Raw genomic sequence first — 20,607 nt, 5'->3', positions numbered from 1 at the left:
ATACAGAAATTTGGAAACAGTATGAAAGGAAGTTTCTGGAAAAGGTAACAGTATTAGCAAAAACACTGCAGGACGTGGAGTGTGAGTATTTCTGTGATGGAGTCTCAGGAGCAGGTGAAGATGTGGAGGGTGGCTTCGCTGATAGGCTTGGGGCTGGAGATCGTGGAGACATAGCTTCAGTTGGGTGAAATTTCCGTGAGAATGTATAAAGACAGATAAGAATAGAAAAGATGGACGAGAAGAGAAAATCCAAACATCAATGCCATATAATGTATTTAAGGCTTAGGGGGGATTTGGTGAGATGATATTTAACAGTAAAGATCTCTTCTTAATTATATTAAATAGGATATCAATGAGTGCTATGTTATGTAATTATTTCTATGTGTTCTATGATATTAACTTCTATTATTTGAGACAAACAAAATAAGACTCTTAAACTAGAAGTTTAAAACCAATATTAAAATCATAAAAATCAAAGCACTATCTACTTGATGTATTTCTAAAATATAATTCCATAGAGTTGATCAGATATTTGTATTTTTTACTGTCTACATCACTTATGTAGACACATCAAGAAATACAAATGAGGCTAATTCTAGAGAATCACAAAAACAGTGTGAGGTATTCCCTTGCTCTTCTTCCTCCTAAAAACAAAACAAAATAAAATAAAACAAAACAAAACCCCAAAACCCCTAAGGGTTGAATAATTACACTAAAGAAAACAAAAGAGAGGTAAGCTGAAGTCACGGGAAATGGAAGAGAAAGAGCAAAAGGCTGGAAACCTACCACAGATGGAGCAAAGATTTTCCAGATGTGGAATTCTTTTTATGGATCAGTGCTGTTAGCTTGGCTCACTTAGGTTCTACCAGGGGGGGGAAAAAAAAGGAACTATGGCTTCCTTTTAACTTCTATCTGTAATCTAACTAAACCTACTTTGCTGAAATTTTATATTTTGTTTCCTTTAGGAAAATGTCTTGATATCTGTGATCTGCAGTTATTTTTCAAAACTGAGCTTACACTGTAGATGGGAATGCTTTTGGAATGCCTGAAGATATTTGTATGTATGTCAGAATATCTCCATTTGGAAAGACATTTCTAACATCTCTATGTCACGGTCCTCTTATTTGCATCACAAAAAGGCCAGGGCCTGCCTGCATGGAGGATGAGGGGGTCACTGTTCTGTTTATGTTCTGTTGTCATGGACCATCCTGGAGGATGGTTCTTGATTAGCTGCAGAACTACGAGTGCTGTCTCAGTGCCTTTTTCTTTTTAAAGGTTCCCAAATTTGGTGCTCAAAAATATTACAAAATAATGAAAGGTTCCATGTGTAATAAATAAGCCAGCTTCCCACTTCACTATAGTCATAAAAGAAGAAAAGCCTCATGTCTCCCTTTGGGTCACCTGGCTGATCTTTGCTTTGCACAGATGAAAGCTGCTGTCTTCATCATTGTAGCTGGAATACAGCCTTAGGGTCTTAAGGGGGAAAAATTACCAAAATACCCCCCATATGGGTGATTTTTTTTAATTAAAAAATACTAAGTCATAGAATACAGGTATGTCTAGTGGAATTCTGATTTTTTTCTCTTAAAGATACTTTATTTAAAAAAAGTACCAAGTGTCTCACACCCTATTCGTTTATTCTTCCTTCTTCTGGTTTTACAATGTTAGCTATTATTATTTAATATCTTACTAATTGTGTTTAGTGGAATGAGGGACTGTGAATATAATCTACTGAACAATTAAATTGTTGAGGGCAGCAGCACTTGACTCAAACACATTATAATGCAAATTAAAAATCAAATGGCATGTTCAGGATCAAGTTGAGCAGTTTTATTTATTTATTTTTTTTAAGATTTTATTTATTTATTTGACAGAGAGAGAGACAGTCAGTGAGAGAGGGAACAGAAGCAAGGGGAGTGGGAGAGGAAGAAGCAGACTCCCAGCGGAGGAGCCTGACGTGGGGCTCGATCCCAGGACTCTGGGATCACGCCCTGAGCTGAAGGCAGATGCTTAATGACTGAGCCACCCAGGCGCCCCAAGTTGAGCAGTTTTAAAAAGGAGATAATTTATTTGGTCAAGGGGAAAGAGAAAATCCATGAATCTCATAAATATAAGATGGTACTGATGTAGACAAGTGTAGCTAAAAGCTGGGACAGGTGTTCTATGGGTTGCAGGTAATTATGAAGTAGTGAGATAGCTCTGTAGCCTAAAAAAGCTGTATACTTCCGGGAAATTAAAATTTTATTGAACATTCACTATATACTTAGGTCTTGGTAGGTCTTATGGAATAAAACTAAATAGCAAGCAAAAATATGTCATGGCTCTTCATTGAGGCTGCTTGTAGCATATTTTGGGGGATAGGACACATATATAAGAAGCAGAGAATGATGTAAGACATCAGGTAAAATTAAGTAATAGACCATTTTTGAAACTAATTGTACATACAATTTGGAGAAGGATGTCTAATCATCTGAGTGCAAGGAACTAATTCACATTCAGTCCAATTAAAAGCCTGAGGCATAAGGATATGGAGGTATTCTGAAGATGTGGGACAGAGACCTCCTGAGAGTTGGAGCTGACACCTAGGGAGTCATCTGGGATGGAAGGAGCTATTTTTTTCATTTCTTTCTCTAGTTTGCATTGTCTTTCACTTTTCTGTCTTGGCCCAATTGCGCCATTATTCTGCTCCTCTTTGCAGGATGGTTTCCTCTGTTACTTTACCTCACAGTTGATGTGAACTTTTAGCCAAAGCACCCTTTGTAGATTGACTGTTTCTTCAGCTCATAATTTAACTGAGAGAGAAAAAAAAGAGACTGACAGAGAGAGAGAAGTGAGAGACAGAGGCAGAAAGAGCGAAAGAGATTGTCCATTGGTCAGCCAGTGTATTCTCTGAGCTTAAGTCAATTATGCCCCCCCACTCAACCCCTACCTGCCTGTCTCTGGTCCAATGGCCTCTGGCATGGGTTAGGATAGGTGGTCACAAGGAACTGGGCTGTTCCTTTCATGGGCAGAAGATAAGATGAGCAGTGAAATGTGTCTGATTCAAAGGAAGAGTTCATTGGAGAGTAATTGGAGGAGGCTTGGTGTAAAAAGTGGCACGCAAGTGAGCTCTTGAAGGAAGAGCATGGGTTGGAGGAAAAAAAATAGAGTATTTTGGGGGCAGTAAAATCCAGGAGCAAAGGCATAAGGACAGAAATATGTATGTAGATCATATAAATTATATGAATTATTAATTTTACTAATTTTGATCATACTTTTATCAGAACATTGGAGATGGAAGAAATGGTGATGTGAGGCATGAAAAGGTAGAAAAAACATCCGCTTTGGAGCCAAAGGGACTCATGTACCATGTAGCTTAGTGTAGAGAGGCATCTAGCTCTCTTCTCAGAAACTACATGGTAGGTACACAATAAATAACAGCTGTTGTAAAACATATATTTAGTAGTAGTATTTTTCATTTGAAAACTTGAAGAAATTCCACAGGAAAGAAATGAAGTAATCGAAATCAATGGCTAAGAGAATAGTTACTTTCGCCTAAAGAAGAAAGGATAAAGATTAACATAAGTAGAGTGTGCAATTTATTTTATGATCAATGAGTTTTTAAAAAGTGTATACATTGAGAATGTATTAAAAAAGCTCTTTAAACTGAGGCATATCTATATAATGAGGTATTACTCGGTGGCTAAAAAGAAATGAGCTATCAAGTCATGAAAAGGCATGGAGGAACCTTAAATGCATATTACCATGTGAAAGAAGCCAATCTGAAAAGCCTACATGCTGTACCTTTACAGTGTCATACAGAATAGTTTCTCTGCCCCCCAGACCCTCTGTGCTTCATCAATTCATGCCTTCCTACCCCTAACCCCTGATATTTTAACCATTTCCACAGTTTTGCCCTTAAAAGAATGTCATAGATTTGAATTGTACTTTCCACTAAATTTTTCTGTGAATCTAAAACTGTTCTAAAAAAATAAGTTTATTTATTAAAATAAACTCTTTCATGTGCACAGAGTTACCCTAAATGGTTTTTAAAAAGACGTTTAAGACTATTGGAGGCAATGCTAAGACAAATAAACCACTCAACAGACGATAATCCACATATCATTAAGCATGAAAATGACAATATTTCAAAAAGTATGAAATTAATACAAGCAAGAGTTGTCATAGAAGACTTCATGATGAAGGTGAGATTCAAATGAGAAGTTAATTTCTGAGGGAGCTGAGGGAGTTAATTTCTGGAAGGGAAACAGGAGGATCAAAGGTCAAGTTACGCAGAAGCAAATTTAGGCAAAAAGTGTTGTTGCTACCATGGCTACAGCGGAAGGTGCATATGTTAGAGGAGGATGGGAGATAAGGTTGGGAAGGAAGGCCAAGGTCAGATCATGGAAAAATTTGTTCACCAGCCTGAGGAGTCTTGGCATTTAACCACTACATACAGCAGAGGAGTTAAGAGCATGCATTCTAGTCTGTGTTGCTTGCTTTGAGCCCTGCCTTGAACAAAGTGTGACTTTGGGTATTTTAGGAAACCTCTGAGTCTCACGTTCCTGGTCTCTATAATGTGGAAAATAGTAACACTTAACCTTATAGGGTTGCTAGAGGATTTATTGAGTTCATATCTATAAAGTGCTCAGGAAAGTGCAGGCACAGAGTAAACGCTTGCTAGCTTGCTATTATCATTCATTTAACCATTCATTCGATAAACATTAAGTCAAATCCTTCTAAGAGGCTGGCGTTACATAGAGGCAGAGAAAATGTCTACCTTTCAGGAGATCACAGCACAGCAGGGAAAACATTTGGGTAAATATATCAAAGAAGACCACAGACTTAAAAAGGCACATAAATTAAACAGGTGAAGAACTGTACTATTTTCCTCCATTATCTACTTCCTTATATCCATACGAAAGAATTTATTGAAAATTTATATTAAGAATTTTATAACATTAGCAGTTGGGAGTCACCGGAATGCATTTTCTAGTTGGAAAGATTTTAAAACCCAAACCAAAACCCCACTGTGGTGAGCAAGTGAGGGCTTTGGGGGATCATTCTGCTTAAACATCACTTGGAGAATTCTCTAAGATCTCTTCTATCTGATTACAGTAATCAGGACAAAATATCTTCTTAAATCCAGGACCCATTCTTCTGAAATAGCCAGACTGGTGTTCTGCACAGCCTTCACACAACAAAATGGTTACCAGCCTTAACTTGGGCATCAGTAAATTTGTTATGATTGTTAATAACTGTCTTGGATTTCCTACTTAGATGAACCACATCTCAAAATCATCTTTTTAGTCTACAATAGAAATGCTTATTATGAATCCATCTGTAAGAGATCTTGATCTCAAACTTTTGCCCACAGAAAAACAAATCAAAGTCCTTCAAACCAAGGGAGGGTCAATAAGAGAAGGAAAACAAAGTCATACCGGTAGAGTTGTAGGTCATTTCATACTCAGACAGGTTGAAGTAATACTTTGTTATATGTACCTTTCCAAAGTCAATGCACTTCTCTGAAGAAAGCAGAATCAATGTACAATTATCTTGTGGGTATATATTTGTGTATATATTCATATTATTAATAAAAGTAACTGAACTGCAAACTGTGCATTGCGAACTCTATAAAGGTAAGTATTTGAGGGCATCTAAAAATTATTAGATATGATTTTCAAGCTAAATGAAAGTTCTTCTATTTCTCTGTAAAATAAAACTGATGGAAAGGGACCTTTTAATAAATTGTTGTTCAGGAAGATTAAAAATGATAAATTCATTTTTCTAGTGATAAAATGTCAATGTCAATTAAAATACCAAAATGCAAAACTGTGTTATTAGCCTGGACTGGTAGTTCCTAGTCACTCCTTCACAGTCCTGATAGCTACACTTCAAAGGATAAAGTAGGGAGAAGAATATGCATAAGACTTTGGAGGAAGAAATTTTAAGCTTGTCAATTGTGAAGAGTTATGGTTATTGATAGACTGGAGATTAACTTAGTGCCTTAGTAGGATTTGCTGGGTATATCAAATAAATGGATTGACTCAAAACTATTTCTTGGGCATCTGCTTGTGCAAGGATACTACACTGGGTGTGGGGTGACAAAGATGAAATCGGGGGGGGGATGGGTTTATGCCTTCAGGAGCTCACAGCCTGATATGGAAGATAATTCTTGAACAGAAATACATCACAAGTATCACTATGCCATAGAAAAATATAGCCACCTTTGGCTATGGAGACCTTGAAAGACCACTTCAAGTAGAGGAGAAATCATTCAAATTGGAACTCATTAAAGAGAAATTATCATGCACCTGTGTCGCTTGAAATATAATTGGGAAGAAAGGGAAATATAATTTATTTTCCTACTTGGTAATAAATGAAATACCAACAGAACATTTAGAAACAGATTCAGAAAGTTATCTGTATTGAAAAATGTTCTATGAGTTCAAGATTTTTGGCATTTAAGAATAGCTTACTTATATTTTTCATGAATTCCTTGATACCTGAAAGCTAATATGTTTTCTCTCAACAGCCCAGTCGACCACAGCCAACTTTTCATGGGTTAGTTTACATTAGGTTTCAGAGAAACTGAGAGGTTATGTGTGGGCATATCCTAAATTCTTTCCTCATAAAAAAGCAGGCAAGCAGAGACCATAATACTAAGAGAAGTGAAGCAAGTGAGCATTTATAAGCTACTAGTATAAAAATAATGAAATTCATTTTTGGAGAGTGAAAGGGAATAAAGAATTTGGAATGTTGGCCAAAGCCCAGCCTAGTCAGATCCTGCCGAACCCTGTAAAACAGCTGGGGTCTTTGCAGTCACAGGAAGTGCTTCACTTAGAACAGAATGATAAGATTTTGCTTTTGGCTCTAGGAAGTATAATGCATATGGAGTAAAGCATTTGCTGATTTTTTTTTAAAAGATTTTATTGAATCCTTTATTTACCAAACATCAAACAACTACTGTAAAGTCAGGCATAGGGAGTTTGAGTTGAGTAAAACAAAATTCTGTCTTTCAAGGTACTTATAGCCTATCAAGACAGAACTAAAACCAGTCTGATCTGAACTAAAATAGAGGCAGATATAGAGCAGAGTCTTTTTTCAGAAGGAAATCTCTGAAATAGAGCAGTCCTATTTTTATTCTTTCATTAAATCTCAATATCTGTAGATATCGAAATACGACTTAGAGCAGAACACATTGCATGGACAATTCCCTGAATCAAGCAATGATAATCAGATTGGAAAAGGGGGCACATCTTTGCATTTCAGTTTTTTGTTTGTTTTTGTTGTTGTCTGTATTTCCCTTCTCAATGATCAAAGGCAGCCAAGAAAATTAATACCAAAGGCACCAAATTTGGGCTTTGTTATTAGCACGTTCACAAGGAACTTGAAATGAAATTATGAAAATCCTGATTTTTCCCCTCACATATTTGTCACAAAGAAGTGTTTGATTTCTATGTTCTGCCTTACTAGCCTCAACACAAAGTTTGCAGAGACTGTGAATCTGTTATATGCTTCTGAAAGCTATCTTTCACAAGTGTTTCAGGCTACAATTATTCATTATCTTGATTTTAACATTTTCTGGCCAAGGAACTAACCTAGAGGCAGGAATACAAACATTCTAAGAAAAATGACCAAGGAATGCAACCAAAGTCAGATTCTAAGTCATCTTTCTCAATGGTGCCCTTTACATATTTGTATGGGATAGATCCCCAAATGACACCATTAATTAATTACGCAGCTGAAATATTTGGCAGCTGTGGGGGTAATAGGAGTCATTGGGGGTGGGGAGGAGGAGCAGTTAAATAAATTTTTAGAACCATATCAACATTAAATCATTAAGATTGAAGCCAAAGCATCTTTGTAATTATAATTCATTGGCTAGCATGTATTTATAGCACACTCACTATGTGCTTATTAGCTGTTTTAATTACAGGGGACAGAAAGATAATATTCCTTATCTAGAAAAGATCATGGCCGAGAGATGAGGACATACAACAAAGCAAGATAATAAGATTGTTGTAAAAAACATACAGCGTTTCCTAGGAGCACAGAAAAATCAATGACTAACTTTGCCTGGGAAATAATTCATTAAGGAGATAATATTGTTGGACCTAGTAAGACAAGTAGAATTATCAAGATATACAGGGCAAAAATTTGCCATTTTTGGATATTTTCCAGAGCTGCATGCATTCTGACAAAATTTGCAAGGTGTTCTGTGATTTAATTTTTTTACAACGAGAGATTTCACATTACTCTATATTGCTACTTTTTGAATATGATCAGAAAGTCAGATTTTGGTGACTAAAATGCAGTGCTAACTTTCTAATTTATATGCATCTGTGCAATAGAGGACACATTCTAAATCATAAGTGTAGATATTTTCTCTCCCATACAATTAAATGAAACTATATTCATTTAGGATGAAGAAAAACATGGTACACATCTTTTTTCCCCCCTGAATACACCATTTCTCTCCTCCTCTATCTTTGCCTATCATCTATATTTTTTGAAACGTGGTTGCATGATCCAGGCAAAAGCAGAAATTACAGAGTTAGAAAGGGTTCTGTGACTGTAAGAGGTGACTGAAGTTCGATGAACAAACCAGCAAACCAACATAAGGGAAGAGAAAGAAGGGAAAATATTGGTAGGTATATTGGTGAGACTCCTAGCAGGAAACAGATGGTACACTGGGTAAACTGAGAAAAGCTTAGTAAAAGAATTATTTACAAAGATTAGGAAAGCCAGAAGGGCAAGAAGAGAGAATGGTTTTCGGCACCTGGAACTTGTATGGAAAGGGCCACCTAAGAGAAGGCAGCAGTGATTCCTTGGGAAACAGATGGGGTATTAACTACCCAACCTCACAGTCCCATAGTCATGCCTCGCCTTCCTCTCCTCCCAGTCACCTCTGGCTCCCCACTGGTGGAACAGGGAAGACAAAAAGGTGGGCAGCCCACTAGTTCTGTCTACACTGGTCAACCTCCAGGGCACAGAGCTGGGAAGAAGTGGTGGATGTGAGTGACAAAATGGACATTTCCAGTATAAATTATACTGCTTCCAGATTACAAATGGCCAGGTATGATGCAGGAAGTTTGACCTTGCCTATAGAGAGCAGGGAGACAAAGAAAGTGTTAAGGCAGGAATTGATAGGACCAGGTGGTGCTTTTCAAATATCACTCTGGTGACGGTGTAGAGAGTGGACTGGCAAAATGACAGGTTGAGGTAGGGAAACCGATTCTGGTTGCTGTTGTGAAAGTCCACTGGGAAGTGGAGGGCTGCATTAATGTAATGGCAGGGAGAAGCTGACGAGGGTTGATTACAAGGCAGTGTTGACAGGATTGTGTGCAGGAGGTGAGAGAGAGAAGATGGGAGCTGGGAAGACAGGATCCAATTACCCCAGGGATAAGGGATGTAGTGGATAATGTAGTCATAGGAAAACAGGATGCAGGACATACATTTCTCGTCGACTATTTGTTTGTGAAGACTGAAGATTATCTGTTCACAAGAGAAAATTTCACCCTGATAGAGACAGGAATTTCTAATGAGAGGTCAAAATATGACCAGCTCTGCTTATGGTGTGATAACTTCTGTCTGAATTAACTCAGTCAGAAGCTTACAGAGAAAGTGATCTCTTTTTTCCACATGGACGGCTGCTTAACTGTTAATTGGTGCCCTGAGGAAGCATTTAAGTACTCTTGGAGCAGACACGGGCAGCAGTAACACAGCTAGCTTCTATTTGGCTTGTACACATGGTAGTTAGAAGCACAACCAATTATCATAAAAAACAGCTACCATTTTTTAGGGCCTATTTTGTGCCAAGCATTGTTGCCTTACAACAACAACATGGCAGCTTTTTTATTTATACTCCAGAAATGGGAAAATGAGGAGGTTAAGTAACTTGCTCAAGGCCACACAGATAGGAAGCAGATGTGCTAGAGAATACAGCGAAGGCATTGGGTACACTCTTTAGGGGCACACGGATGCTGGTGGCATAGGGGAAGTTATATGAAAATATTATGTGTTGGAGACAATTACACATTAATACTTATGTGATTAATTACGATTTTTAAAAACAAATTAATTCAGATTCTGAGAATGTACATTTTGATACTTTGATTCTTTTCTTGGGAACTTTCTGAATAAGGTGGTTTAAGAAATTCTCAATTGAGAAGAGGAAAAGGAAGATGTTGGCCCAACAGAATATTCTTGACTAGAGACTGAGGTCCTTCAGGGCAAGGAACATGCCTTATTCATAAACTGCTTCCTTGATAGAACCTAATAAGATGTCTAAAATATGCTGCTGTTCAATACGTATTTCTGGAATGAATGAACCAACAGCAGGCTCTTTCAGAAGTGTTTCCTCTTGGAGATTTTTGTCATCATGAGGTGGAAGGTGAGCCACAGGATTAATTCCGTCAGGATTATTTACATAGCAACATGGATCAGAATAGAAGATGTCTATACAAATGGCCAACAGACACACGAAAAAGTGCTCAACATCACTTGGCATCAGGGAAATATAAATCAAAACCACAATGAGATACCACCTCATGCCAGTCAGAATGGCTAAAATTAACAAGTCAGGAAAGGACAGATGTTGGAGAGGATGCGGAGAAAGGGGAACCCTCCCTCCTACACTGTTGGTAGGAGTGCAAGCTGGTGTAGCCGCTCTGAAAAACTGTATGGAGGTTCCTCAAAAAGTTGAAAATAGAGCTACCCTATGACCCAGCAATTGCACAACTGGGTATTTACCCCAAAGATACAAATGTAGTAATCCGAAGGGGCACCTGCACCCCAATATTTATAGCAGCAATGTCCACAATAGCCAAACTGTGGGAAGAGCCCAGATGTCCATTGACAAATGAATAGATAAAGAAGATGTGGTGTATATATACAATGGAATATTACGCAGCCATCAAAAATGAAACCTTACCATTTGCAACAACATGGATGGAACTAGAGGGTATTATGCTAAGCGAAATATGTCAATCAGAGAAAGACAATTATCATATAATCTTGCTGGTATGTGGAATTTGACCAACAAGGCAGAGGATCATAGGGGAAGAGAGGAAAAAAAATGAAACAAGAAGAAATCAGAGAGGGAGACAAACCATAAGATACTCTTAGTCTCAGGAAACAAACTGAGGGTTGCTGGAGTGGAAGGGGGTGGGAAGGATTGGGTGGCTGGGTGATGGGCATTAGGGAGGGTATGAGTTGTGGGGAGTGCTGTGTATTGTATAAGACTGATGAACCACAGACCTGTACCCCTGAAACAAATAATATATTATATGTTAATAATAAAAAAAATAGAAGATGTCTACTTAAAGCACACACACAGAAACAACCACACAACTGTATCTCAAGAATTATTAATGGAATGTGCCCAAAATAATTTTTTTTTAAGAGCTTCACAAGGCCTGGTAGGATTGCTTCCAGTTGGCTTGGATAAGAGGTCACACAGATTAAAAATAGACTTTCTTAATATGGAACAATAGGCTACATTCATTTAACAAGACAGAAAAAAAAATGACAGGCCTTAGGGGCGGGAATGAGGCTTAATCCTATTTAAGAGCTCAATTAACCCCCCGAAGATTGAGTAGGTCCTCTGCCTTCATTGACATTCTTCTGTCTAGCAGAGCTTAAAAACAGAGATTCATAAGGAGGAATTAAGAGATTCACATTTGTATATAATATTGAAAATACTTTAAATAGGGCATAATAAAGTTTAGAAATATAAGAATTAGTTTGCTTAGACTGTTATGGTCCTTTAAAACTTGAAATAAGTCATATTCTCTTTTAATTGTCCAATCTGTTACCATTGTTAATAAAATATTCAAACACAAGCCTTTATATCTTGACATAGAAATTCATTGATTTTTTAAAAAATAATTTCTTTCTTATAATTATATTATCAAGCAAAATTACATTTCCTTCTAAACTAATCAGTACTTCTCAAGAAATGTACATCAAATCCATGTTGGAGTACATTCCAGTCACTCTAATGTTTTAATACACAGAAGCCAGGTTCTGTTCAAATTAGTCCCTCCCGGGTTAAGTCTCAGGGAGCTTGGGTAGGTCATTTGTATCAATTGGTAGATTCCACTTTTTACAGATCACCCTATGGAACCTCTGTAAATGGAATTTATCAGTTTTCGTTTGTTCCCCAGCATTATAGAAATGACTCAAATAGATCATTGAAAAGTGACAATTTCTTGTTTTTGTTTTTAGCAGTTGGATTATGATGAAACGTGGTGGTTACATTATATGTATACTTTTTGTTTAATTCTTTGTTTTAATAAACATATCTTTGAAATATTTGAGAAGCTTTAAAAATTCAAGATCTTCTCCCTATCACACTGAAATCATTTACGTGGCAGAAGGAAAAGAAAACTCTTTGCCTCTCCATTCCTTCAAGCAGTGGCATTTCCATCCCTTCTTCCCCTTCCCCACCAGCCCAGAATTCACATTCTAATTTTCTCCTTGGGGTATGAAAGAATTTGCTGACATTCTGGAATAAGATGACAACTTTGCTCTGTTATGTACTTTGTTTAAATTGTAGTTACTCTTGGAAATTACAGAGACTGTTACAACCCAAGATGAAGCATGACTTCAGCTACAGTTCTTTCTCTTTGTGATGCAAATGTTAGTTAACCATTTATTTCTTGTCCCAACTAGACAGCTAACATATCTATTTAAGGTATTAGAGCACTGTGGGACAATAACTGGAATTCAGTTATTACATGCTACTAATCCATGTAATACCACTCCCTGTTAAACTGAACAGTTTTTCTTTTGAACTGACACATGGTGCCAGTTCAATATTTTTCTTCTGTTCTGAAGGGCTACCTCTCAACATATTAAAGAAATCAGACACAGCCTAAACATGAGAGAAAAGTTTAGCTCATGGAAGGATTATGAAAACTTTTGTGTGAAAACTACCTAGCGGTAAAAGTAAGATCATTGAACTAGAGAGAGAACATCCGCCACATAAACATCATCAAACTAATGCTTTAGTGTAGAGTCATTTAAGTCGTGTCATCTTTTAGATAACACTAAAAATTCTTAATACAACTCTTCAAAATCACGAATGTCTAATTTCTAAGTGATACGCTTCAAGTTTGGTAGTAAACCTTCAAACTGTTTTTTTAAAAAAGATTATTAGATCATTATTACAATACATAAAACACAAAACAGTATTGAGGAAGATTAAAAGATTTTTTTAAAAGCTCCTGAATCCACCAATCCAAGTCTGATTTTTCACATTTCCACGTTTCTCATCAGTCCTTATCCATCTCCCATGATCCTGCTAAATAGTTATAAACATAGCACAGAGCATAGAAACATGTTCTGATTTTCTCATATAATTGTTCATATTGCTTCAAAATTATATTTTTGATGGTACAGCATCAGCTTTAAATAAGTACATCTTGTTCTCTGACTACTATATAAGCTACTTAAGATGACAAAATAAATCTTGATAATTATCGACAACTGATTTCCAAAGGCTGTTCCCCAGTACACTAAGCAACATCTAATTCTTTTCCTCAAGAAAAAAAAAAAATTGTGGATACGGTTACAAGTAAGGCTACAAGAAGCATACGTCTTATTCTAACATGATGTAATGTTCTGTTAAGAAACCACATTTTTTTCTTACCTTCTGAGCAAACCAAATTGATTTTTCAGGAATTCAATCATACCATTTGCTCAGAGATTGATGAGATTGCCCAGAGATTGATGAGATTTATACAATTTTAATACTTAATGAAATGTCTACATGAATATGGAATTTTATTTCAAAATAGGATAGAAAACATAACCAAATGTCGACTTACCAGCATTTTCCTTGTCTGAAATACCTGGAATCGCCTGAAAAAAAAAAGTCACAAAATTATGTTATTACTAGAAAGAAATATCACAACATTATCAGGAACAAAATGAACTACCAAAAATGGAGCAAAAATTAAATAGAATCCAACAGCAGAAAAATGAGCAGGCAGAGTTACTAACAGACATTTTTCCATATAAAGCAACCAGATGGCCAACAGGTACATGAACAGGTGCTCAAGAGCACTAATCATCAGGGAAATGCAAACCAAAATCACAGTGAGATATTACCTCCCAACTGTGAAAATGGTCACTAAGAAAAAGACAAAAAATACATGTTGGCAAGGAGGTGAAGAAAAGGAAACCCTTGTGCACCGTCGGTGGGAGTGTAAACTGCACAGCCACTATGGAAAAACAGTATATCATTATTCACAAGAGCCTGGATATGGTCACAGCCTCAACGTCCATCAGTGAATGAATGGATAAAGAAGAGGTGGTATATATACAATGGAATATTAGTCAGGCATGAGAAAGAAGGAAATCCTGCCATTCGCAATAACATGGACCTTGAGGGCATTATGCTAAATGAAATAAGCCAGACAGAGAAAGACAAATGCTGCATGGTATCATTTATATGTGGAATTAAAAAAAAAGTGAAACTTCTAGAGTCAGAGAGTAGAAAAGTTACAGGGGGCTGGAGAAATAGTGAAAATTTGGTAAAAGGGTATATAAACTCTCAGTTATAAGATGAACAAGGTGTGAGGATCTAATGTATAACATGGTGACTATAATTGATAACACTATATTGTATAATTAAAATTTGCTAAGACAGTAGAACTTAAATCTTCTCACCAAAAGCAAACAAAAAACCAACAAACCAAAAAAAACCCCCAAAACCAGATAAACACGAGAAGTGATAAATGCGGTGATTAAGTGGAAATCCTTTTACAATGTATGTGTATTCTAATCACCATGATATAAATTTTAAGTATCTTACAATTTTGTCAATTATACTTCAGTAAAGCTGAAAATAAAATAAAAATAAAAAATGAGAGTTGGGGAACTATCAGTAAAGCTACTAGATCCAGGTATAATAATTTTTAATCATCATGTAATTATTTTCTTCTCTGAAAACACATATTACCCTTAAAAAGATATTGGCAATAAATGAAACCAAAACATTCTTTGAATTTGGGTAGAATTCTTTGTCCTATTTTGTGAGACAGAAAAAGTAAATTGTTTGGTGATTTTCTGGGCATTTCAAATCTCTGCCCTCTCTCTCCAAGGCTCAGATTCCTCCTTTATTATTATTATCATTTTTTAAAAAGATTTTTATTATATATTTGAGAAGAAGAGAGAGAGAGAAGGAGCAGGGGGAGGAGCAGAGGGAGAGGCAGACTCCCTGTTCATCAGGTAGCTCGATGCGGGGCTCCATCCCAGGACCCTGGGATCATGACCTGAGCCGAAGGCAGATGCTTAACCTACTGAGCCACCCAGGCGCCCCGAGATTCCTCCTTTATTAGATGGGGACAATCACATCTAATTCTTAAGGTTGCTGAAAGGACTAACTGTGGTAGCTTCGATAAGACATTTGAAGTCTTACAGGTAACTGCTGTTACTATTTGTTTTTATGCGCATTGGGACAATGGGTCAATTTACTGACAGGCGTGGTCTAGAAGTTCCATTCCCAGCAACTATCATCTATCACTACCATTGCTAAAAAAATAGAATTCAGAAGGAGATGTTTTCAAGAGACTTTAATGTATAAATGTCTAGTTCTACTATCAGGGGATGTTCTAAAATAAATTAAGGAAGTTGAACTTCTGGTTCCTAGTCACCTCAGTTATTCATGTTTATAATATTGTGAACATAAAGGTATTAACTTGTATTGGAAGGCTTCAATCCAACTGACCCACTGGGATTTGATACCTTCTACTCCAAACCACTGACCAAACAGGATGTCTACAACTGACATCTCTCCTTCTCTTCAGAGACAAAGTCCTCAGAGTTGGGGTTAAGAAAAGTAGGCTAAAATGGGTAAATAATTTTGTTGCATGTGCGTGCGTGTGTGCGTGTGTGTGTGCGTGTGTGTGTGTGAGAAAGAGAGGGAGAAAGAGGGGGAGATAGAGAGAGAAGGAGGGAGGAAGGGGAAAGCTCACATGCATCTCAGTTGCAGATAAGCCTAAGGAAATAGCATTGATCTTCATTTCCAGAAATATCAAATATCAAGATACCTGTATCTTTGTGAGATATTGATTACTGCTGAGATCCTCACTTTTGGAACTTACAGAATTTGGTGATTGATGCAATTTTCAAATAAGAGGCAAATCTCTCTATGGGTAAAAAATAGAGGGGGTTTTTATTTTGGCAAGATTAATCCACAGTGAAGGTATATTTTGACTTAATTTCTATCTACTTTTGGTTGTTTACTTCTTGTTTTCTGAATGTGAATGCTGACTCTGCATCCTGGCAAAGGTGCAGCTGTGAGGAGACTATCAGGTGAGTAAAAGGCAGAATGGAGGGTCATGTCCAGAGACCAGAGTATCAAAGGGATTGCACAGGCTTTAAGTATCTTCCTCAGCATCCTTTCACTTATAGCTGGGTCATCTATTTTTCCTTCCCTTCAAGAAGAACTGCTGTGATTCTACTCTATAGAAAAGCTGTTTCCCCCCTTTACAGGAAAATTATCACATGGTTTTGGTGATATTTGTTGACTTCTTATGTAAGTTTTTTGAGAAGGGTTTAAAAATGGACTTGAATTTTGGTACCTGGGTGGCTCAGTTGGTTGAGGATCTAGCCCTTGATTTTGGTTCAGGTCATGGTCTCAGGATTGTGAGATTGAGACCCCCTCAACAGTCTCCTCACAGAACATGCAGACTGCTTAGGATTTCCTCTTCCCCTCCCCTCTGCCACCACCTCCCTCCACTCATGCTGCTCGCTCTCCTCTCTCTCAAAAAATAAATAAATAAAATAAATAAATAAATAAATGGACTTAAATTCACACTATATATTTTAAGCTTACCCCTGGATTTCTTCCCTGACTGGAGATGAGGTCTTTCAAATTAAATTTTCTCTTCTGTGACAAGCAAATAAACAAGAAAATAAAATTGAAACCCTTCCATTGACAAGATTGTAAAGGCTGGTGATAAGCAGTTAAAAGATGTTCATGGAGAATGTGCCTCAGAAGGAAATAGCAAACACTCACTAGGTTCCGAATAGGTACAAGGTACAGTTTTAAGCTTTTGCCTGCATAAACTCACTGAATCCTTAGAATAACCCATGGAGTCCTGGAAAGGGAAGTAACTTTTGTGAGGTCACCGTCGGTGATAGAAGCCAGGATACAACCACCGGCATGCTGGCCTCTGAGGTCAAGACTAGCTTCAAAATACTAATCAGAGTCTTTTTGAAACAAGAGAAGAAAAATTTGGAGAGATTCCATGATAAAATATTGACTGAGATAACAAAATATCTATGCAGGAATATCTGTATGAGATATTTAGAAATTGTCTAACTAAGCTCTCTCTTCTTATAGCCAAGGCATTTAAACAAATTGAATGTCTTGCCCCAAATCACAGGTTGACCAGCGACAGGTCTTTTCCATATTTTGTTCTGTTTGATAGCAAAGTGTGTTACTGAGCACATGTAAGTAAATATTTAATAAAAATGTAAAGCAATGAGTTGTGCTACAAAGCAAAAATATTTTAGCCTCCATGTAGCCAGTGCCAATTACTTTAGAATCTCACCACATTCTGTATGATTCTTTAAGCCACCAAGGCTCATTTCCATGAAATAACTACATGATATAGAGGCAGGAAAGTCAAAGTTTCATGCTTCCAGAATTTTATAACTGCCTTTTCAAAGTAAAACCACACAGTCCACAGCTGAATGTCGCTCAGCTGATTTATCTTCGAATTTGAGGGAGAATTTTCGCTCTAGAAAAGGTTTATAAATAAATTTTTAAAATGCTGACACTCCATTTTCAGTTAATTAAAGCTATTTGTTGATTCCTAAATTACATGCCTCACATTATCCTATGTATGGAAACCCTTGGCAAAGTGTTCCTTCTTTGTGGAATTCACAATTCAGTTGAAGAGGGTACATGAAAGACAGAAGAGTTCCATACAGTGGGTGCTCAAGGGCAATGATTAGCACCATCACTGGTGTGACATCAAAAGCAGTGAGAAGACAGCTGATAATTAGGACCACCCAGGTGGAAATGGAATGGTTTTCTTGGGCACTGAACCCTTCGGAAGGAGACGTTGGTCCAGAGATTCTTTTTGCTTTTGACTTCCGAGAAGAGGCATGGCTAGATTTGGTCTTGAGGTTCTATAGTATCATATCTGTTCCTGCTCTTGGAACAAGAGTCCATGCAAGGTGGCTGTATAGTCTGGTATAGAGTAAGTGTTCATCAAACATTTGTGGAATTAAAGTACCAAATACATAATCATATATACAGTTTAAATAACATGTATGACTGTTGCTTATGAGAAAGCTCCTATAAAAAGCGTATTTTTGAATTCTTTAGGGGTGTTTGTTAATAGTTGCCATATGTTTCATTTGAACTGTATCCTCAGGAAGTGATTTAACATTTCTGGCAATAAAGCAATTAAATAGGATTTTCCTGCTGCCCATATGGGTTCGCTGTAACTTCATATTTTCTTCTCTCATTTCTTAACGGAACAAAGGGAAGTCTACTAATAACTTCCAAATGAGAGAAGAAAATCATTTTTGGTCTTGTTATTTTTCTTTGTGATATTCAAATGATAGGATGACAATCTTAAATATTTTTTTAATGGCTGTACTGACCCTCCAGCAGTTCCTTACAAGTAAAGATTTTCATTTAAGTTGATATGGTAAGGTGTTTTATAATTGAATTTTAAAAAGCCATTAAAGAGAAAGCTTTTTAGGAAAAGGGGAGAAAATAATTCCTTTCTCTTAACGAGGTCTTTTAAAGCTGTGTGTGGGAGCTTAGTCTGTGCGTTATGTCTGTTTATGTTTTTGACGTGAAACATGGTTTGAGGAAATGCTGGTTTTGACATGCCTTCCGGAAATGTTGCAGACATATGTTGATTTGGTCTGCTGCTAGAATGACTTTCTGCACTTACAGGAGGGACCTCAGCTGGACACCTTTTGAGAACTTACACCAATGACACAGAAGCTGCTAACAAACAGTCACATAAGTAATAGATGTCATATCTGAATTCATTTTTGTGCACTGACTGTTTGTTGATATAATTTCTTCTTGATGATTTTAGTTGGAAATTGAGTATGATTTTTCCTCTTTAATGTGCTATTTTCATCAATATGCTAAGTCCCTCACTCATATAAATTACTTTTTCTCTTAGTTCGTTGGAATCAGAACCAGAGAATACTACTGTTAAGAAGGCTCTTTGAAAGCCAATCTTTCAATCAATGGGCAGCGAGGACAGACTGAAAGATCCTGCTCATGTTCTAGGAAAGGATTTTTTTTTTTTTTTTTTTGTCCTGCAGGAAACAAAGCACTACCATTTATTTTGCATTTACACTCTATATAGGCAGCACTTGTTTTGCATATCTTATTAGACATGTTCACACAGAAATGTCTAGGATATTCTGTTTTGTTCTATAGGAATTCTCTTCATTTGCCTTTTAAAAAAATGGCAAGAATCAGGGCAAAGTAATTTATTTTCCCTTAAAAACATTCACTTTTGTTCCCACAAAAATATTTTACAGACAAATTTCAAAACGGGTAATTATGTCCTTAGAAATTGCAGGAAAACATCCCCCAGTGAAGGAATAGCCGCTAACTCAGACGAGGGCACAAGAGCCCATTGAGGGCACAATGGGCAACAGGAAGAGTTTGGAGATTTATATTTTGGGGAAGACATGAAAGACTACATAAAGAAAAAGAAGGTACATTGAAAAATGGGTTTGTTTCCATCTCTTTATTTAAAGACTCTTTTGAAATCAGTCCGGTCTGTGATATTGTTAACTAGTCAATGATTTCTATTTGATCCCACTTGAACAAAGAAATTCATTGAAAAGCTGTGTCTGATTGGCAATCTGATATCATCTGTTTTGGTTTACAAAGTATTTCTCTAGTTTTGACAGTCATTATTCTTTTATTAAAAATACAGGCTCTTCACGGTGGAGGGGACTTAGATATCATTTAGTTGTGTTTCCCAAACTATTCTGAATACCACCTTTTTAACCTTAACTACATACATGTATCTTATAAATTATTTGTTTAATAAAATTTAAATATTAAATTTAAATAAAGATCTTTTTTATACTTGTTCTAAATAACAAAAGTGAAATACATGAATTTATGGGTTTGAATTTTGGTTTATATTATTTATAATACACATGAAAAGAACTATTAAAATTTAAAATATTTATCCCTGTATCAGCTGATGTTCACCAGTAGTCTATGTATCCATATGTTGGGAAACACTGATCTAGTTCTTTCTCTGTCATTTTGCCTATAAGGATGTTGAGAGCCAGAGAGATTAATGATTTAGTCGATGTTACAGACCTTAAGTTGGCCAACTGGAGATTAGAGTAGAATCTGGGTCTTAAAGCACTGTCTACTACACCTTTATTCATAAGACTGGTAAAGTCAAACATCACCAAGGTTTTCCCTCTTGCATGCATAATTTCAATTTAACTTCGTTTCTGAATCATTCAATGGAAGATAAAGGAAATTCAGTTACAGTGGAAGAGACGATGTGCTAGTATGAGGACTGTCTTCAGGGTACACATATATGTGACCAAAGTGAAATAAATGCATACATAATTACCCAAGAAATGTAATTGTGTATC

General features: G+C 36.6%; 1 protein-coding gene across 1 annotated transcript in view; it reads right to left on the bottom strand.

The window, feature by feature from the left end:
* Positions 1-20,607, bottom strand: part of LOC100470350 (rho GTPase-activating protein 7) — a 283,783-nt gene that overhangs the window by 188,688 nt on the left and 74,488 nt on the right. The window contains exon 2 of the mRNA XM_034647677.1: positions 13,815-13,848. Coding sequence (XP_034503568.1) covers positions 13,815-13,848 — 34 coding nt within the window. The remainder of the gene's footprint in view (positions 1-13,814; positions 13,849-20,607) is intronic.

The sequence above is a fragment of the Ailuropoda melanoleuca genome, chromosome 18 (assembly GCF_002007445.2).
Source record: "Ailuropoda melanoleuca isolate Jingjing chromosome 18, ASM200744v2, whole genome shotgun sequence".
NCBI classification, from domain to species: Eukaryota; Metazoa; Chordata; class Mammalia; order Carnivora; family Ursidae; genus Ailuropoda; species Ailuropoda melanoleuca.
Note: the sequence above shows the minus strand (reverse complement) of the source record. Positions and strands in the feature narration are given on the sequence as shown.